Source organism: Pan troglodytes, chromosome X (genome assembly GCF_028858775.2).
Source record: "Pan troglodytes isolate AG18354 chromosome X, NHGRI_mPanTro3-v2.0_pri, whole genome shotgun sequence".
NCBI classification, from domain to species: domain Eukaryota; kingdom Metazoa; phylum Chordata; class Mammalia; order Primates; family Hominidae; genus Pan; species Pan troglodytes.
The window spans coordinates 112,478,881-112,500,060 of NC_072421.2; the positions used below are offsets into that span (position 1 = coordinate 112,478,881).

At 36.8% G+C, this 21,180-nt stretch overlaps 1 protein-coding gene across 1 annotated transcript; it reads right to left on the bottom strand.

Moving 5' to 3' along the window:
• Positions 1-3,041: 3,041 nt before the first annotated feature.
• Positions 3,042-19,367, bottom strand: IL13RA2 (interleukin 13 receptor subunit alpha 2). Its single transcript, XM_063804926.1, has 12 exons — positions 19,223-19,367; positions 18,909-19,036; positions 16,614-16,759; positions 16,238-16,364; positions 14,733-14,884; positions 13,484-13,637; positions 12,832-12,952; positions 9,710-9,894; positions 8,589-8,734; positions 6,998-7,142; positions 4,263-4,381; positions 3,042-3,173 (listed from the first exon to the last, which is right to left on the bottom strand). The coding sequence occupies exons 4-12, from the start codon at positions 16,329-16,331 to the stop codon at positions 3,147-3,149; spliced, it is 1,143 nt and encodes a 380-aa protein (XP_063660996.1). The 5' UTR covers positions 16,332-16,364; positions 16,614-16,759; positions 18,909-19,036; positions 19,223-19,367; the 3' UTR covers positions 3,042-3,146.
• Between the last annotated feature and the right edge of the window lie 1,813 nt (positions 19,368-21,180).

Sequence of the window (21,180 nt, forward strand, 5' to 3'; positions counted from 1 at the left end):
GGTGTGGAGGTCTGAGGAAGCTTACCTTGTGCATTAGCACTATGCCCTCCTGGAAGCAGGTTATTTGGTGGTGCATTTCAGGCTTCATTCCAGTACGTGGCTCTTAAGAGTAAGAGCCAGCTTTTCCTCAGGTAGGCTAATTAATGGAAACACCTGCCCTGATGGGGGGTGGGGCAGGTGGTGGTGGTAGGGAGATTATGTCAGGGTGTGCTAAGGTCTCAGTTTTAGGGGCAGGAAGGTGGGAGTGCACCAGCTCTTCATCCTGAGCAGGCAGGAAAGTGATCTTCCTATCATGCCACTGTTCCAGGGCTCATGATCTTCAGTTTGAATAGACTTTGTCTTTGGCTTCTGGCCTAAGGATACGAGGCACAGATAGACCCCTCTGGCAGCTACTGTTACCAGTGGTGAACCCATATGGGTCTGCAGCAACCTCAATTCTTGCCTCCTCAGAAGAAAGAATTTGACTGAAGGGCATAAGGCTGAAGAAGAGACTGAGGCAAGTTTTAGAGCAGGAATGAACATTTATTAAAAAGCTTTAGAGCAGGAATGAAAGGAAAGTAAAGCACACTTGGAAGAGGGCCAAGCAGCCAACTTGGAGGTGAAGTGCCCTGTTTGGCCTTGGACTTAGGATTTTCTGTGCTGGCTTACTTCTGGTGTCTTGCATCCTTTTCTGGTGGAATACCCCTGGACGTGATATACCAGTTAAATTCTGCCATTTTGCTCTTAATGTGCATGTGTAAGCCCACGTGCCCAACTCCTGAAGATCTTATCAAAAGGGGCTGATCACCAGCTTCATGTGTTTCCTATCTATAGCGAGACTGCCTTTCCCCGGTGCTGGCTATGACCAATTATTATTTTAGAGGGACAGTTAACAACTGCCTGACCATCAGCTGATGGTCACCTGACTTTTCTGGCGGGGTGAAGGGGGAGCCCTCTCTTGCCTTCTCATGCCTGACTAGCTACCTACTGTAACACTATCACCAAAATGAGCTTGGGGCAGAGCTTCCTCCTCCAGTCTGACAACTCTTGTGGTTTGTTTGCCTTCCATTGCCAAGCCACTGCCATTCTGTGTAGGGAGGGTGAGTTGGGCCCCATCCTTCATGCAAGCCCAAGTTGTTTGGGCTCATTTTCAGTGGGGATAGGGCTACCATGTGAAATACAAAAAGCACTTTCTTCAAGTGCATATGCACTGGCGCCCAGTTCAGAGAACCTCTGTTGTGTCCAAAACAGTGGACTGGGGGAGACAGAGTTGACCCCTCTCCCCAAATCCATTCCTGGCTGCTTTGTGCAGGGCCCAACTATATCCAGATTTGGTGCTACTTGATTCCATTTTGTTGGGGCAATTCTGATTGGGGCTTCTAGGTTTATGGTAGAGAGTCCAGAATTCCTTTAATTAGTAGGGCTTGTTGTGCATGCACTAAACAAGGGAATTGGAAGAGTAGGTTGCCAAGATGCATGCAGCCTCCCGGGATGAGGTTGCCTACCATATCTCTACCTCACCTTGACCTCTCCACATCACATTCCTCCGTCCTTCCCTACACCCTTCAACTCACTAAGAACAACTTTAGCAAGATCTAGTTTGACAGCAATTGCCAATCACATTGCATCTTAATTTACACTATCACAGGAGTTTTAATGTTTAACAAGGACAAGTCTACTTAGGGAAATGGCAGTACATCCTACCATTGATTACAAGTGATAATAAAGGATGGTATTGTGGTTTACACTTCAGTTTTAGCTTTTTTCATCTTTTAGAGATGATCAGTGGCAATGATGAGCACAGCTGTGGCTACCCTTCCCAGGAGCTTACCTCCTCTGCGTTATATTATTTTAGCATTTTTTATTCTAAAATACTGCTATAAATCAGTGTTTTTCAAATTGAAAGTGCAAATGAATCATCTGGGAATGTTCTTAAAATGCAAATTGCTAACTGAGTAGGTCGGGTTTGGAGCAGTTCTAATAAGCTCCCAGGTGATGGCCACTCTACTATGAATAGTATTGAATAGAAACTAGTCCAAATGGAAGCTTGGCTCTTGATTGTAATCTACAATCCTGATTGGAGTCCATTATTCCCTAAGTTTTAAAGGAATTATCGACACCTAGGTTGTGACATACCCTGAAGGTTGATTGTCCTTTTAGAAAGCTTCTTACTAATTCCAGAGGTTTGTGCCTTTTGGTCCGTGAACCAAAAACACACACCATCAGAAAGTATAGGGAAACTCTCAAGTTTTACTGTGTAGTTTGTGACTTCCAATTTTTTCAAATATGATTCCTAATCATCTTACTACTTTTAGCTTTTTAAGCACTGCATTCTTCACACATTTTTCTTCATGAAATGCAAAGAATATACTTAGGACTATGAGTGTATTTAAAATTCTTTCTTCCTAATACTTTTCACAGGTTACTTTTAAAGCAAAACGATTTTTTTTTTTTGAGACAGAGTTTCACTCTTGTTGCCTAAGCTGGAATGCAATGGCATGATCTCGGCTCATTGCAACCTCCGCCTCCCAGGTTCAAGCGATTCTCCTGCCTCAGTCTTCTGTGTAGCTGGGATTACAGGTACGCGCCACCATGCCTGGCTAATTTTTTGTATTTTTAGTAGAAATGGGGTTTCACCATGTTAGCCAGGCTGGTCTCGATCTCCTGACCTCAGGTGATCCACCTGCCTTGGCCTCCCAAAGTGCTGGGATTACAGGCATGAGCCACCGCGCCCAGCCTAAAGCCAAACAGTTTTATTCATACTGTATACTTTCATCCCAAGTGCAGCTTAAAACAAACAACAACAAAAACTAGAATCTCATTTTCCAAGATCTGACAATATCTCTGTGGCTTAGTGCAATCTGTGAAGTCACATTGTTTTATTAATACATCATAAATATAAAACCTGACTCATACCTTGATTGGAGAACTACGTGCAGCACTCTCACTATGAATTTATGAGAAAAGAAACTGTTAATAGAATCCAGAAAATGTACTACTAGCTGAGGCTTTGAGTACTCAAAAGCCTATTTAAATACAACAATATTTAAAAATAAGACATATTCAACATTCGCAAGAAAAATTCAGTTTATTGAGACTCATATTGAACATTTGGCCATGACTGGAAACTGTTGAGTCAATACCATGTCTCTTGATATGGAAAGTCTTCATGTATCACAGAAAAATTCTGGAATCTAGAAAGAACTCTGTTATTAACAAATCATCTCTAATAACACAAACTATTTCACTGAAGATTAACAACTCAGAGAATAAGCACAAGAGCATTCAGCAAACAAAGTGAAGCATTCTATACACATTCACTTTTCTCTCTATCTTGAAAAGATATGGCATTGAGATATCTTTTCTCAGCTGGGCACAGTCGCTGGCACCTGTAATCCCAGCACTTTGGGAGGCCAAAGTGGGAGGAATTGCTTGAGCCCAGGAGTTTGAGACCAGCCTGGGCAACATAGCGGGACTCCATCTCTATAAAAAATCTAAACATTAGCCATTGTGTCTGGCTAATGTTTAAATTTTTTATAGAGATGGAGTCCCGCTATGTTGGTGCCTGCCTGTAGTCCCAGCTACCCAGGAGGCTGAGGCAGGAGGATTGCTTGAGCCCTAGATACCAAGGCTGCAGTGAACCATGATTGCACCACTCCTCTCCAGCCTGAGTGACAGAATGAGACCCTGTCCCAAAAAGATATTTTTCTCCAGGTTACAACTCCTCCTTAAAGCCCCCCAACCCAGAGTGGTCCTATTGTTTTCTGAAATTCTATAGCATTATCTGCACGACTCAAATGGCAATCATCTAAAATCATCTCAAACGTTATATTTTTTTGTATGGATCCTGTCTCCCTTAACTTGAGTGTGTGCTCCAAAGGCAGGCACCATGCTTTATCATTTGCATGTGTTCTTGTGCCTGTGGCACACTGGTAATATGTGTTTCAGTCTATGATCATTTTAATTCACTCTTCTGTTTCTCCCAATCCTGCTTTTCTCTTGTAACTCTTTCCGTATACCATTCTCTAATCTAGGGCCAAATAGTATTTCATGTTTAAAGTTTGATTTCGACAAAAGTAAATCCACCTCAAAATGAAGTCTTGTAAGCTTAATTTTTAAAAATTGCTGTATTTTCTGAAGATAACATCATAATCCATACGGAATCAATTGTACACCCACAGCGAACAAGCAAAATTATAAAATGTATCTCCATCAGTTCTAAGTGCAGAACATTTTAAAAATCTCCTATCTCAGGCTAAACATCATAATGTTACACATCTTACCATTTTTGGGTAGGTGTTTGGCTTACGCAAAAGCAGACCGGTTACAAATATAACTAATATTAAGATGAAACCAAATGGTACCCAGAAACGTAGCAAAGTTTTCTTCAATAGGTCTTCACCTAGGATTAAAAATCACATGGAAAGGGGAAGTGTTAGACATTTGCCACTATTTTTGAAACTGAATTATTTTATAAATACTTCAGAACTGAGTTGAGCTTGGAAACCCCTGTCATATTTGCCAGTGCATAAATACCACAATTGTGTCTGAGTATAGCGTTCCTTTCATTTGTGAAATTTTTATATAGAAAAGTACTTTACTGAACTGTGACATGTCTTATTTTCACTTAGAAAAATAACTTCCCCAAACACAATTCTTATTTCCTGATATGAGTTTGTTTATATTTGACCTTGTGAATTCTCCATTTAAAAATGACAAAATATTAGCCAAGTGATTAAACAAACATGTCCTGTGTGTCTGTCTCTTAACTCTCAGTAAGTCAAACGTGTACTTAGATCATAGGATACTGTACAGAGCAAGAGGTATCCTTCAATAAAAATTCTTGTGTGAGTAATGGAAATCATCTTTTAAGGTTACCTTTTTAAAGTTGTCTCATATTTTAAAGACCAAAGGGAGGGATAAGGTTTTTCTTTTCTTTTTGATTTTGCTTTGTTAGTTTAGGGATGGAGTTTTAATGGTTCTTCTGCATAGCAAGAAATGAGCAATCACTAGGCAAACTTAAAAAGCAGACAAAGTTTGGTCTCCCTAAACTAGTACCTCTCACTTGTTTTGGAGTAATATAAAAGATCTTGAATCTTAGCCACACATCTACAAAGCTCCCTTGATCCCACCTTTTTCTTTGTCCTATTTCCTCACGATCTTGTTTTCTATTAGAAAATTATCAGTCAAATTCACGTGTTCAGAGAAGATTTACAAGAATATAATCCAGAGAAATTACTGATGTAAGTTATCTGTCATGCAAAAGTAACAGTGGGAAGGCAGGAAGCTCCTTTGCTGAAGTTCTACTGGCTTTCCCCATACAGAGTCAATCCTGAAGAGGACACACTTTTATTTCCAAAAATATTATTGTCCTATTTTTCTATAACTTGAAACATCCAATAAGAAATGTCCTAAAGAACTGAGACCACATGCAACTCAAGAAATTCCTTGTTTCTAATTTCAAAGTCATTAAGATTCTATGAAGAGGGCCGGGCACAGTGGCTCATGCCTGTAATCTCAACACTTTGTGAGACCGAGGTGGACGGATCACTTGAGGCCAGGAGTTCAAGACCAGCCTAGCCGACACGGTGAAACTCTGTCTCTACTAAAAATACAGAAATTAGCCAGGCGTGGTGGTGCATGCCCGTAATCCCAGCTACTCAGGAGGCTGAGGCACGAGAATCACTTGAACCCAGGAGGCAGAGGTGACAGAAAGCCAACATCATGCCACTGCACTCCAGCCTGGGCGATAGAGCAAGACTCTGTATCAAAAAAAGGAAAAGATTTCCCTCAAAGCAAGAGAAATCTTAGGCATCACTATCACTGATAAGATTGCATGTAAGATACAGAAAAGAATATATTTTTTGAGGATATGGCTAAAAACTCACCATAACCACTTTATACAATGCATTGACTAATGACAAGATATAGTTCAGGACATAACTTTAGAGTTTCCTGATTTTTTAAAACAGTAACAAAAATGAAAAATATAAAACTAGTAAGTCTTCTTTCTGATTCCATATAGCTCTTGGTTGAGTTTTCCACTGTCTTGCTATTTTTTCTCCATAATCCTTAGTGATTATATAATCTATTAGGCTTCTCGTTTATTGCCTATCTCTACCCAATTGGAAATAAAATATAAGTTCACTGAGGGTAGAGATTTCTTTACTGCCATATCTGTAATGCTTGAAAAGAGTCTGATACATAGTAGGTGCTTAATAAATATTTGATGAATGAAAGGGATCAATGATACCACTATATTCATAGGGAGATAATAGAGATTCCACTATAGTAGAACAACATGAAAGGAGATGAATGATTGATAGATATGGCAGTATCTGTCTGTATCAGCATCAGTATATTTATTTAGAGCTGCATCTATATCTATGTACCTGAAAGAGCAATGCTGAGTTGATTTCCTTCAATTTTGAACATTTATTAGTAATTTCTACTCTTAAAGCTAATACATTGTGAAGCACAATCACATTTTACCTCATTCTTTAGGCTTTTTAGTTTATATTGCTATGTAATTTAAATGACTTTATCACAAATCACTTTAAATCAGTGTTAGAAGTGAATGGAATGAATATGTATTTTACTATTCATGACCTTTTAATTAGAAAAATATTCCTTTTGAATAGTATTAGACACCCAGAAACAAATGTATGCTGATCTATACTTGCTTTAAGATTTCTGTTCTCTTGAATACTGAAAGCATATGAAAATATTGATTAAAATAAGTTCCTGCCAATCCCTCAAAAGAATGAGCATATTATCTATATTGACAGAAAAACAAGAATTTTGATAATAGAAGTATAACAATATTCCTAGTCCTAACTGAATGAATATTAGACTTTTAATAAATCTTTATTCAATTGAAGTGCTCGCTAACTTATTCTCTCTGTTCATAGACTATATGGGAAAGTCCTTCACTTCTGTAATAACAAAATACACCAAAAGAAAATTAATTTTGCTAGCAAAGAGCTCATTATTTAGTTACTGTCCTTTTAGCTCATACCTTCCCAGCATTGTTTATCACTCCACTCACTCCAAATTCCGTCATCTGAGCAATAAATATTCACTTTGCTTCTTACTACAAAGCATAATTGTCGGGTTTCATTTGTTGTTTTCAAGGTGTATGTTTCATTTTCAACTGTAGCAGTCTGAAAGCCAAGGACAAAATCAGATGCCATTATTTGATCTAGTTGCAACTAGACAGATTCCATATCTGTCCCTTTCAAAGTGGGTTTTATTACATAAAATCTATGCAATCTATGCATCAAAAGACTGGAAATGCATAATCCCAGCAGTAATTAGCTCTCTGTATAGTGGGGGTTTTAAAATCATTGTTTCTTCCCTTCTTTATCTAAATTTTATTTCTACAGTGATAATGGATCACTTACAGTGAAGGACAGCATGTGTGAGACAGCAAAATTCCTAGGTAGCCTTGGTGTTTATAACACCCAGTATGTGGACTAGTGTCAAATTTCCCAGATTCTATGAACTGGAAGATGCTACATACACTCAGTTACCAAAAGACAGAGCCAGCATGTGAATGTTATTACTATGGAAACTATAGAGTTCACATATTAATATATAGCTTTTTCTTTTTTCCTTATGCTTATTTCCTTATTCTGATTGTTAATAAGAATAAGGAAAACCTACATAACAATGCTCAGGGCTTGGAATAAGAATAAGGAAACAAAACCTGTATAACAGTGCTCATGGCTTGGTATGAAACTATTGCTACAGTTATGAGACTATCTCAAGGCTGGGTGATCTCAGAGTAAAAAAATCACTGAAGCAATTATTTCAATTTTGCATTTCAAAGAGCTGAAGAATTTTTCTCATTCAATATAATAGCTTTTCCTTTGGCATAACTTATCTTAGGAATCAACATAATGTAGTGTAGACTTAAGTGGACTGGGAACCAGATCTGATATCTAGTTCTAGCTGCATAATTTGATTATAAGTGAATTTACATACCTGGGATCTATACGTCAATTCAACAACCAGTTTTCTTATCTGTATATGAAACAAATGAATTAAAACTACTGACTCACTAACTTCTCTCTACCACTCTCTAAACTGGAAACTAATAAGGAAAAATAATATATAACAATGTGTGATTAAAGGCATCACCACATTGTTGGTGCTGGTGGCAGTAATTAGTCTTGCAACCATTGCCTAATTCCCCAGGCAGCCCTTCTTGCCTGGTACAAGCGATTCTCTTGTAAGCCTGCCATACTGTAATTTTGACCTGATGGTTGTTCCTCAATAAGTGGTCTTTGTGGGTTTTTTTAATTAATTTTGTTTTGCTTTTACTTGAGGCCTCTCCACAATCCATCTTAAGCCTTCACCAACTTTAATTTATTGACACAAAATTGAAAACAAGTGACTAGATAATCTCTAAGGTCCTATGTAATTTTAAAATTGGTATCATTCATTATACTTTTGTCCATTAGCTTATTTGGCTTTCTGGAAATTGAACTAAGATATATGTCATGTTCTGTCCCTCACGTGGATGCAACTGATTTTGGTTCTCACATTTGCTATTTTATTTAAAAGGCTGTAGTTATGATTTTCCCAAGTAAATGCAATATTCATACCACCAAGGTAGTATCATCTTCTCTGATCTCAATTTCATAATCAAAACACCTTGCTGGAATAGGTCCCAAAGGTATGCTCCATTTCAGCTTAATTTCACATGAACTCTCCCGAGTAAAAGTAAGATAGACTGGCGGCAAAGGTTTAACTGAAAAGCAAAAGAGAACCATTTCAACACGGAGATTGTTGAAGTTTAGCAGTAGCCTTTATCCAAAGCTAGGGACATCTGGTAACAGAAACCTCCAGGGATAAACCAAGTGGCTCAGTAATATTCCCTATGATATGTATTAAAATCAAAGTTGCTTGCCAACCAAGATGAGTTTATTAACAAACTTGGTTATTTTGGAAACTCATTTTTGACAAGTCACCCACTGACAAATATATAAGTCCAAGAGAAAAGTTCGAAGACACAAATCATTACAACCATTTTCCATTTTGTAGCATTAGAAATAACAACCACAATCAATAATACTATTACTTTTACAAATAGATAACCCTATTTAGTGCTTATGCTATTTCAGACACTGTAAGTACCAAGGATGTTACATAATAATCTCATTCATGCCTCACAATAAACCTATCAGGTGGTCCTCTATTATCCTCATGTTACTACTAAGGAAATTGAAACAGAATAACTTGCCCAAAGTCACACGACTAGAAAAATGGTAGATCTAAGATTTAAACCCAGGTCTGGCAGACTCTAGAACCCATCACTCTCATAACCATTAGAACTGAAAATATAGACTCAATAAATATCCAGCCATTTGTCTATTGAGGCCTGGGAAGAAGTATCTTCATAATTAATCCATCACTAACACTAGACAAAAGTACTGTATAGCAGACAAACTGAAGATGGAAAATAAAATTGTGAGTTCTAAATGAAAATGATACTTTAACCTTTATTCAATTTCTTATCTTTCATCCTTAAATATTTAACAAGTGCCACCTCATACACTCTGCTGACTCATTTTTCTGTCTTTGCATTTCCATAGGTCTCTGTCTCTCTCTCTGTCTATGTCTCTCTCTCCTTCCTTCCCTTTTTCTCTCTCTCACCCTCTCAAGTGGTTGTAAATGGCCTAAACTAGAAACAATGAATTTGAAGTTGTTTGTTGGTTTACATCACCTATATTTTGAAGCTGAAAAGTGAAATAACTGGATCTGATAGGCTTGTTCTCTGATGATCCATTAACACAAATATAGAAATCTTTATAGTCTGATGCCTCCAAATAGGGAAATCTGCATCCTATATTTTGTCCATCAGCCTTGATGTAATCAACACACTGTACTGCATGATCCAAGCCCTCATACCTGTAAAATGAGTGTTGTGAGAATTGTTTAAATAACAATCTCTTCCAGTATCAAGGCGCTTCATTTTCAATTATATTAGGATACCATGTCAGTTTAAAAATCATTTAATAATGTACAATATTTATTAAGCACCTACTATATGTCAGGCACTATGATAAGCACTAGGGAAAAAACAGTAGGGAAAGCAGACATAGTCCCCGATTTCATGGAGCTTACAATTTGTTGGGAGTCCTCGCAAAATCTCAAAGACAAGGATTCTTACTTGTGTACTTAGGTTATATTGATTCATCAACAAGGTTTGTGAATCAAAGAATAAGATTCCTAGTAAGAAAACCTGTGATTTGTACAAATAATCCTGCATGATATTGCCTTTTAAGTTATTTTACTGGGGAAGTTATTTTAAAAGAAAGCAAATTTTAAAGCAGACTTAGAAAATATTATGTTTAATAAAATGAATGAAAATCTGGAGTATACAATACACATCAAGAGATAAACCTCAGAAAAGCCAACTGTAGGAGGGCAAAAGGAAAAAGAAGGAGTTGTTTGGCAAGTAAATATTTAATTTTCTCATCTATTAAATGAGAAATGTTACCATATCATTTTAAGTTAACCTTATTCCAGTAATAAAGCTAAAAGGAACTAGGAGTGATTCCCTACTAAATTCGAAAGCAACAAATGCTTGCTATTTTCCTAAAGAATAGCTTGCAATGCAAACCATGACATTATCTGTAAAAGCAGTCAAATCCCTGTTGAAAAGAGGCCAATGTAGCAGCTGATAAGGTGCCGGTACACATATCTGGACTCTACTAAATTAACCTTATGCCAACTGTTTACTTTAGGGAGAGTTTGCAAAATTGTTGTCTCTTGGTTAGTTCACTTGATTAGAGTTTGGGAGACTTCAGTTCCAGGCTTAACTCCATACAGACTTACTTGATGCCAGCAGGGAAGGCTTTATTTTCCAATCTCTAAAATGTTAATGTTTATTCCTCCCTATTTCACTAAGATGAGGATCAAATTATATCAAATATGAACCACAATGTACAGGAGGGCAGAGACTTTCTCTTATTCATGCTTTTGTCCTTTTTATCTAGAACACTGCCTGGCATTTAAAAGATGCTTAATATTTGTTGAATTAATGAACAAATAATTTAGATCTTTGAAATTTACCTATCCAATTCCAGATGAGGAAACAAAAATTCTAAAAGAAAAAATTACTTGCCCAAGGCCGCCAAGTTAAATGATGCTAGAGCAGGGATTAGAACCCAGATCTCAGGATTGTTAATAGTTTATAGCTTATCATTTATCTATTATTATTTTCTAAAGAAAGATGCCATGATAATTTGGAACTAGAACTCACCAATAGTAATGCTTAGTCCTCTCTTGATTTGTCCATTATTTAGTAAATGCATATGTTTGGATAATTACCTATCAGTTTATCAGTGCTATCACTTGTTTCAGCTATGTAATAAATATTTAGTGGTAATCTACTACGGGTATAGTACTTTGGAGGTAGGCAAGAGAAATATAATAAACAATTCATGCCCACCAATCCCTTAAAAATTTAACAGGAGACAAAGCACACATATATGAGAAAAAATTTAAATGCCATCTGGACAATAAATAATTATAGGCTATAAAAAAAATAGTTCAAGGCCAGGCGCAGTGGCTCACGCCTGTAATCTCAGCGCTTTCGGAGGCTGAGGTGGGCAGATCACTTGAGGTAAGGAGCTTGAGACCAGCCTGGACAACATTGTGAAACCCCATCTCTACTAAAAATGCAAAAGTTAGCCAGGTGTGGTGGCACACGCCCATAATCCCAGCTGCTCGGGAGGCTGAGGCATGAGAATCGCTTGAACCCAGGAGGTGGAGGCTGCAGTGAGCCGAGATGGCACCACTGCACTCCAGCCTGTGTGACAGAGGGAGACTCTTGTCTCAAACAAACAAACAAACAAACAAACAAAGTAATAGCTCAAGAAAAACAAAACAGAAGCTGACATGATCAGTTAAAGGTTAATGAAACTGGGGAGCAGATGAGCCTTGAAAAAGATGGATAAAAATTGGTGAAAGAAAGATAGAGCCAGAGGGCATTCCAGAAGGTAATGCAAACAAAGGTATAAAAGGCAATAACACGGGTGAGAAAAAAATGTAGAGATGGATCTAAATTGAGTGGAGCATTCACATTGGTAATAGTAGACAGTATGGCAGCCTAGATTTTATCCTGGGGCAATGAGTAGACACAGGAGGTTTTTGAACAAGAGAGTGGTATATGAAAATGGCAATATAGGAAGATAAAGCTTGCTACAGTGTGCAGAATGAATAAAAAGGGGAGAGATTGGAAGGGGAGAGATTGGGAGCAGAGCGACCATCATTTGGGAAGCAATGGCAATCATCCAGGTGTGGAATGAGGGAAGCCTAAAGTAGAGCTCTTACAGTAGAGATGGTAGGTACTTAACAGATGTGCAACCTTGCAAAGGAGCATCAGAACATGGTGATCATGTTACCCTAAAACAATTAAGAAATTAAGAAGATACATGAGTCACAATGTCCAAGTTTAAAAGCTTCAGTGACAGTTAACAAAGGAGGGAGTCAGAAAAAAATTCAGTTTAATAGATAACTGATTTTTTAAAAAAACAAGAATATAAAATATGTCAAAATTGTTTAAGTTCTAACTTCATCTATCTAAAGGATACAAAATTAACCCAGTACAGAAACAATTATTGCATTCCTTATATCACCCATAGAATACCTTCCAGTATCTACATCCTAAAACCACTTACACCCATTGAAAACCTCAAATGATTGTAAACAATTATCATCATAAATACAACTCTGACAAGTATAATGAATTTAACTTAGTGAAAATATAGTTTACTCATACTATCGACTAACTTGAGTAGACATTTTTTAATATGGAATTCTAATTATAAAAATACTTACCAGTAAAACAAGTTGTAATTGGTATCAAGAAGTACACCTATGCCAGGTTTCCAAGAACAGAGTAAATATTGCCAGTTGTAATATACGCAATCCATATCCTGAACTTTAGATTCTGGAATTCCTAAGGAACAAATCAATTGTGAATGTTTGAAAGGCTTGGTGATGAATCATTTGTGAAATCATTTCTCAATTTTACTTCATTTCCTATGACCTCTCCATTTTATTTTGCAATCAACATAACAGGATTATTTCAAAAGGAAGTTACTGGGAATCACTTCACGATAAGAGGGACATGCAAAACCAAAAAACATTTGAGGGCTCATTTACTCATATTAGTATAAGCATATGCAAAAGTAGTAAATTGATTATTCTAGGATGCTCTGAGCAGATGAGCAAATACTCATGAATGTTTACTAATATGACCCCAAAACTGGGAACTAAATCAATAAAATAATATACAGGTTTTGCCAAAGGTATTTGCTGATTTAAAGAATTTTAAAAGGCTAATCACCAACTACAAGAAAGATTCTATTTTGTGCCACACTGTCACAGGATCTATTGTGCCTACAGCCTGGTACATAAGATTAAGGGACTTATTCCCAAATGAATTGTTCTGATAGTATTAAATATGAAAAGAGAGCTTTGTTTTAACCTTGTGGTGATATCCAATAAGTAGTTTCTGCCCAGGAACTTTGAACTTCTGATCCATTTGTGCATTGCCATGGTAAAAGCGTGTGTATCTTCGCTTCAATGCCCTTGTTAAGATCAAACCCATCTTTGTAATGTAGATTCTTAGTAACGATGGTCTGTTTGACAAAAAGATGAGACAAAGTCAAGCTTAGAAACCTCCATGGTATAGTGAGCTATGTTAATAAGACTAATAAATCATTAATACTCTGGAGAGTTCCCAATATCTAAGACAATCCTAGAGACTATTTGATACAATGCCACAGATACATTTCCAGCAGAGCTCACCTCTGTATGTCATATCATTTTATGAGATCATTTGAATCTTAACATCTAATTCCAAATAAAAACAAAAACTTTTGGAAGGGAAAAAAAACTTTATGGCAGAAACTTGAGCTATATCTGCTTGGAATCAAATAGATAATTTTCATATACCATAGGCACATTACTTGGCAAATCATGCCACATTTCAAAATATAATATGAAACCTTCAAGAAATACATAAACTAAAACCCTGGAAGTAACTAGAGAAATACAGACAAATCATGAGCTTCTGGAGGACAAAAATCATTTATTATTTATTCATATATTCCTGATACCTAGTAGAGTGCCCAGCACAAAGTTGATCAATAAATGCTCAATTTGAATTGTCTCTTGAAACTACCTAGCTGAATTAGAGAGGTAACAGAATGTCATCTACAACAGAAATCTTTGAATATACATGCTTGTTGAGTATATAAGTAGTTAATAATTCAAAACATTTTCATTGAGCTCTTACTACAATATATACAACGAACCATAATCCTGCGACCCTCTGTGGGAAGGGTACAAAGATAAATAAGCCTTGTCTCCTACAGTAGAAAAGATCACAGGTCAGTAGCATGTATAAGGCCCACATCCAAGAATATAAGCAATTGTAAAATACAGTGAAATGCTCTTCTAGTGAAGTGCTGCTCTTCAAGTTCATATTGCATGAGACCGAGTTTTTTGTTTTTGTTTTTGTTTTTTTTCTTGTTCTTCCAATGGCAATCTTAACACTGGATGGGGTGAAAACAGATATAGCAGGATGCATAGGAGACAGAAGCGGGTGTGGAAGCTTTTTATATCCTAATTAGAACTATTGAGATATGGGAATTGGAGCGGACACTAAAGTCAGGAATCACAAAGTAACACCTGATGATCACTCAGATACGGCAAATGCATGCTTTACTTACCTTCCATGTTTCACTACCAATGTTTCGGTATTTTAGTTCATATTCCACTGTGCATTCCTTAAAATGATCCAGAGACAGTGGGGGTTGCCATTGCAAATAGAGATAACCTAAGTATCCGGGATCCACTATCTCAAAATCCTGAGGAGGGTTAACTGAAATAAATCAATAAAACACTTTTATTTTTTCTGTATTTTATGACAAATATTGCTAAATCTAGATGGCTTCCAAATGTCCACCAATTGATTAACAGATAAACAAAATGTGCTACATGCATACAATCAAATATTATTCAGCCATAAAAAGACATGAAGTACTGATTCATGCTACAACATGGATGAACCTTGAGAACATTATACTAACTGAAAGAAGCCAGACACAAAAGACCACATATTGACATAGTTCCATTTCTATGAAATTTCAAAATAGACAAATTCATAGAGAGAGAAAGTAGATTCGTGGTTGGTAGGGGCTGGAGGGAGAAACAATGCAGGGTGACTGCTTAATGGGTTTAGGGGCTGTTTTATGGGTGATGCAACTATTCTGGACTTTGATAGTGGTGATTGTTGCACAACTTTGTGAATATACTAAAAACCAACGTATAGTAAAGAGTTTTACTATACATGTATAGTTTTAAAGAGTATAGTTTTGTATAAAGAGTTAGTTTTGTGTAAATTATATCTCAGTAAGGCTGTTAAAAAATCTAGATTACTGCTATATAGTTGTTCCTTCTTTGAGAAATCACATATGCAAAATGTGACTTTGCCTCACTAGGTATTAATTTTTAGAGAAGCAAAAAATTCAATGTGGCTTTATCTCTGTGGTCATGTACGCCAGAATTTGGTCTAAGATGGGAACATTTTATTACAAAAATCTGTCTAACAATAACAATAACAAATAAGAACAACAAATAATAACAAATAATAACTAACAAATCAATATAATATAAATATATGTATTTAATTATATTAATTATAATATATAATATAATAATATACTATAAATAATTTTAATTAATTAATAAAACATTAACATTATATTAAATAATATAATAAAATAATATAATTGAAAAATTAAATAATTCTAATTATTTTTAAATTTTACATTAACTTTCTGTACCTTTTTAATGTATCTAATTGTCATAAAAGCTAAGGATAGTAGCTAAGGATAGTAATTAAGGAACTGTTCCAGTTAGTTTAGTACCAGGCAATGAGGTTTCAGATACTTAGTCTGTTAAAAAAGACTATACAAAAAGGTATGGAGAGTGTTTTTAATTTGGCATTTATCGCACAAAATGTGTGTCAACATCAGTTACCTTATACAAGAAAGTGACTAGTAAGAACATAGCTTTTGTTCATGAACTTCCTGAAATAGTTTCAATAACAATTCATCTACTAGCTAGTTATGCACTTCCATAAGGCAGGTCAAAAAGACAGTTAATTTTCCATTAAAATCCAAATAATTTTACTTTTCCTAATTTAAAAACTATTCCATTAAAATCCATTTACCTTTTATCTCGGTGTCTGAAGATGAAGTACAGCCAACTGTTGTGCTTATCAGAAAGGTATATAAGCATCCGATAGCCAAGCAAACGAAAGCCATTTCTCCAAGATTTAAAACCTTGATATTGCCTCTCTATGAAGGAAAAATATAACATTTTAACTTTATCTTACATCAAATAATCAAACTAAACGTGATTAAAAATACTTTGGAAAGCTCTCTGTGTGCTTTCTACCAAGAACTGGGAAAACTGTGTCCACCTCAGACCATGGAAACAGAAATAATCAAGTTAGGAACCAATATAATTGGAAAGAAAGGATTCTAGTCTCATCCTGCTTACAAGAATAAAAACAAAGCAAAGCAAAAACCCTTGTAGCTCCTCACCTCCCCGCCGACAGGCACACTTCTCCTGACCAGGTTATGGCGACTTCAAATAGCCTTCATCCGGAAGACCGTTAGACTCACGAGAGTGTTCTTACTGGTTCACAATGGAGTTATGATATCATCCATCTCCATAGCAACCGTCTCCCCTAGCAACACATAAAACACAGTCAAATACTCTTTTCTGAGGGGAAACAAAGAAAAAAGAAAAAGAAAAAAGTATTTGAAAGTTATTTCGGCCGGGCATGGTGGCTCATGCCTGTAATCCCAGCACTTTCGGAGGCTGAGGCGGGTGGATCACCTGAAGTCAGGAGTTTGAGACAGCCTGGCCAACATGGTGAAATCCTTTCTCTACTAAAAATACACAGTTAGCCAGGCATGGTGGCGGGCGCCTGTAATCCCAGCTAGTCGGAAGGCCGAGGCAGGAGAATGGCTTGAACCCGGGAGGCGGAGATCGTAGTGAGCCAAGATCCCACCATTGCACTCCAGCCTGGGCAATAGAGCGAGACTGTCTCTAAATAAATAAATAAAATAAAATAAAATAGAAAGTTATTTGACCACTGAGAAAGCTCAGAACCTAAACCGAAGCCTCAGAGAGTTCAAAACTTTGCTCTGTTTCCTCATAAATATTTCTTTTTTTAGTTTAAAAAAAGTGTTTATTTAGCTCTTTCGCCCCCTGCTGGACGATTGACTTTCTTCTTTGCTCCTTTTTTCTTTTAATTACTTTTTTTAATTAAAATTTTTTATTTCCATCTACTCTCATTATTGTTCCACTTTTTCCTGTGTTTCCTTTATTAGTAAATGGCATCGCCATCCTTCCAGTTGCCCAAACCAGAAACCTGGGAGTCTTCCTCAACTCCTCTCCCATCTAATCTCTCCATTACCACTACCACTTCCTAAATGGAGGATCTTAGCAGGGATCTCCTTATTCAGTCTTTCCTGCCTCTGATCCATTTTCCACACCATATACAGCAAGAGTGACCTTTCTAAAGGGCAAATCTGAACTTTTCATCTCTTTCTTAAACTAAAAAAGCATTTCATTGCCATAGAATACAATTTAGTCATCTTTCTGTTCTTGGATATTGGTTCTTGAGGGATATGATCAAAATTTAAAGGATTCATGCCTTCAAATAGCTACTCAATTAAAAATACTTTGCTTTTCAGGAAAAACTACTACTCCCAATTCCATACACTTCTCTTCGAATCTATATTCTGGAACCAACAATTTCACATAAAGTAAAGGATTAAAAGTCACTCAAAAGAAAAGAAGGGACTGCCCTTCTTTTCTTGTGCATAGATTAATTCAATAGGACAGACCCTCTCTTCCACCCCACCCTCTTTCCCCTACCTGATCCATCTGTAATATTGTAACTTTGGTAAGCTTCAATGGCTACTTTATAGAATCTTAGGATCAAATTTTTAGAACCAGTATGTATATTACAGACAATGCTAGTCAAATTCTCTTTTATAAATTGGGCAGTAAAACTCAGACTTGCCCCACCCAAGATTACACAGCAAATTAGTAACAAAGCTGGAAGTAGAACAGAGATCTCATGATGCCCAGTCCTGTGCACTTCCACCCCATTCTGCTGGGTCCCACAGGCGTGACTCAGGATTATGAACGCTTTTCCTCTGGAACCCCAGTGTTTAAATCTTCCTTTAATTAGCAAACCAAGCTGAATCAACACCATGTTATTTTAAAAATTCTGCGCCTCATAAAATCAGGAGGGAATGTCATTTCTCTCACTGAGGCCCAACAAATCTCTCTTTCTCCCCAATTCCTCTCTCTCTACTTGCCAGCCAATGGCTGCCCGCTAATGCATCTGTAAGTACTAGGTAGATTTGGCTAACAGAAGGTTATGGATCTTCCACAGAGCTACCCTCAGAGATTAAGATGAACACACTGGTTACTACTGGGATCAGGGCAATAGGTCTGACAAAGAGAAAACCTTCCATATTACCTTTAAGGACTAAGGGCAATCAGGCTGCCCTTACAATGCTCTCAGAGAGATTCTAACAAAATTCTCTCTCCCCTATCGATCTGTCCTTTAAAATTTCGTAGCATTGTGTCATGTACAGCATAAATGCTAAGTAAAGAGTTTAAAATCATTTGCTTCTATTCCATTTATAGGCTATGAAATCTGACTCAGGCTATCAAATAGCATTTCATGGATCAGACCGATCAATATACCCAAGCAAAGGTGGAAAATGGGATAACTAGCTTCTAGCATCACTTATGAATAAACCCACAAAAGGAGTTGCTGAATTACACCTAGGGCCCAACCAAGACTTTCTTACCCAAATGAACACAAAGACAATTCTCTCCTTTGCTTCTGGATTACAGGATTGTCACTAGTGCAATGAGGGGCTTTATACACTATGTGGTTACCAGGAACACCGGAGTTTTTCACAAGGACCAGGGGGACCTGAAGACAAAGGGATGATTAGAAAAGCAAATGCAGACATATTAGATTTGAAAAAGTTGTTTTTCTATATTTCAGACCCCCAGACCACAGTTCATAACCACTCATCTGGTCTTAGCTCCTCATTTTTAAAAATAAGGAAATAACAGCCAGAGAGGAAGGTAAGTAAGCCAAGTGTACACAACTTACTGGTGGCAGAGCTGGGATTGAAAACCATATCTCCTGAACCCTTTCCACTAACTAGCAAATAAATGTTCTTATCATAATGAATCTATCCTGCACCTATTTTACTAGAAGCCTCTTCCTAACTCCCAACCTTCCTCTACCTACTGTCACCACCCAAACCATCCAGCCCACCACACAGTTTTATCATTATGACATTTCTGACAGAGTAATAATTCAATAAATATTTATTGAGCATCTTTGGAAGTTTTTTGCCAGATACTATCCCAGCTAAATCTTGCAGAAGACACAAAGTGAAAGTGGCAACAGTCATAGTATCTGTCATAGTAATAGTACCTTCTAGTATTTATTCAACATCTCAGGCACTGCCCTGTGCTATGCAATTTATATGCATTATCTCATATAATCCTCACAATCAGACTTGGACATATATACTATTTTTAGTTCTATGTTATTTGTTTAAATTTTCTTTTTAACTTTAATTTTTAATTGATACATAATGATTGTACATATTTGTGGGGTACAGTGTAATGTTTTGATACATGGATAACGTTGTGTAATGATCAAATCACGGTAATTAGCATATACATCACCTCAAACATTTATCAGTTCTTTGTGGTAAAAACATTCAAATTCCTTTCTTCTAGCTTTTGAAAAATACAATTCATTATTGTTAGCTATACTCACCTTACTGTGCAATAGAAATCAGAATATATTCCTCTTATCTAACTGTAACATTGTACCCATTCACCAACCTCTCCCCATCCCGGCTCCCTTATTCCCTCCCCAGCCTCTGGTAACTTCTATTCTACTCTCTACTCTATGAGATTAACTTTTTAAAGACCAGAAACTATGACATACAGAAGTCAAATGGCTTCCCTCAAGTCACACACCATAAATGGTGAAACTTGGATTTAAATCTAGACAATCTAGTACCAGAGCCCTTGATGGTAATCACTACACTAGGTATTTTCCATGCCTAAGATCAATGTGGAGGGGAGCTTTCTATTTCTACCCACTCAGTTTTACACAACACTATTGGGATAGTTTCTCACTGAGAATCTCCTTTGGAATGGCAAACCTAAAGTGATTGCCTCTCCTCGGCCTTGCTTCTCCACCGCTTCAAAGTCATGCAACATAATACTCTCACTTTAACAGCTGGCTGCAATCTTTGCATTATTGGAGAAATTCCAGGTACTTACCAATCATATGGTTTCTCAAGAAATAGATTAACGTAAGCAGTTATCACAGGTCCTCTTTTGTTCTCCTCTCTACTTTAGAGACATTAATTAGAATCTCTAATACTTTCCTGCCTAATAATCAAGCACGTAGAAAATATTAGTTAGGTATTCCTGAAACAGTCACAGGGCCAGGACACAGATTCTACAAGCCACAAGATGGGGAAGTTATGGGTGGGGCCAAAAGCCATCTAAAGCAAATTTGGAATTATACCAAGGTGCTGTAAAAGCTGGCAGGACCAACTATTCTTTGGATAAAGTAACAGATACATAGCCTAGGAGCTTTTTATAATAAAAGAAACAACGGTGTAAGTATCAATCTGGATTTCGCTCCTGCCTCAACCACTGTGATAAGAGGTAAATTATATCTCAATTTGTATCTATAAAATGGAGGTAATGATACAAGCCTGGCAGGGGTGTCTTGAAGATTAAATAAGATAATGTATGTGAAAGTGCTAGGAGAATAGTAAATTGCTCTATATACTTGAGAGGGGTTTGCTTCTGAGGACACTGCCACTAAGCAACACTTGAAAATAACTTGCCACATCCTACACATTTGCCTTTATTAATTCAGCAAAATAAACTTATTCATAGTAGATAATTAGACACTTATTATTAATTTCCAATTTCTACCACCCTTGTTGATCCAATATGCTGCCTTTACTGATCTTTGCCATAATAACAGTAATTTCTTTCATTTTTTTAGCTTTTTGTAGTTTGTAAAGA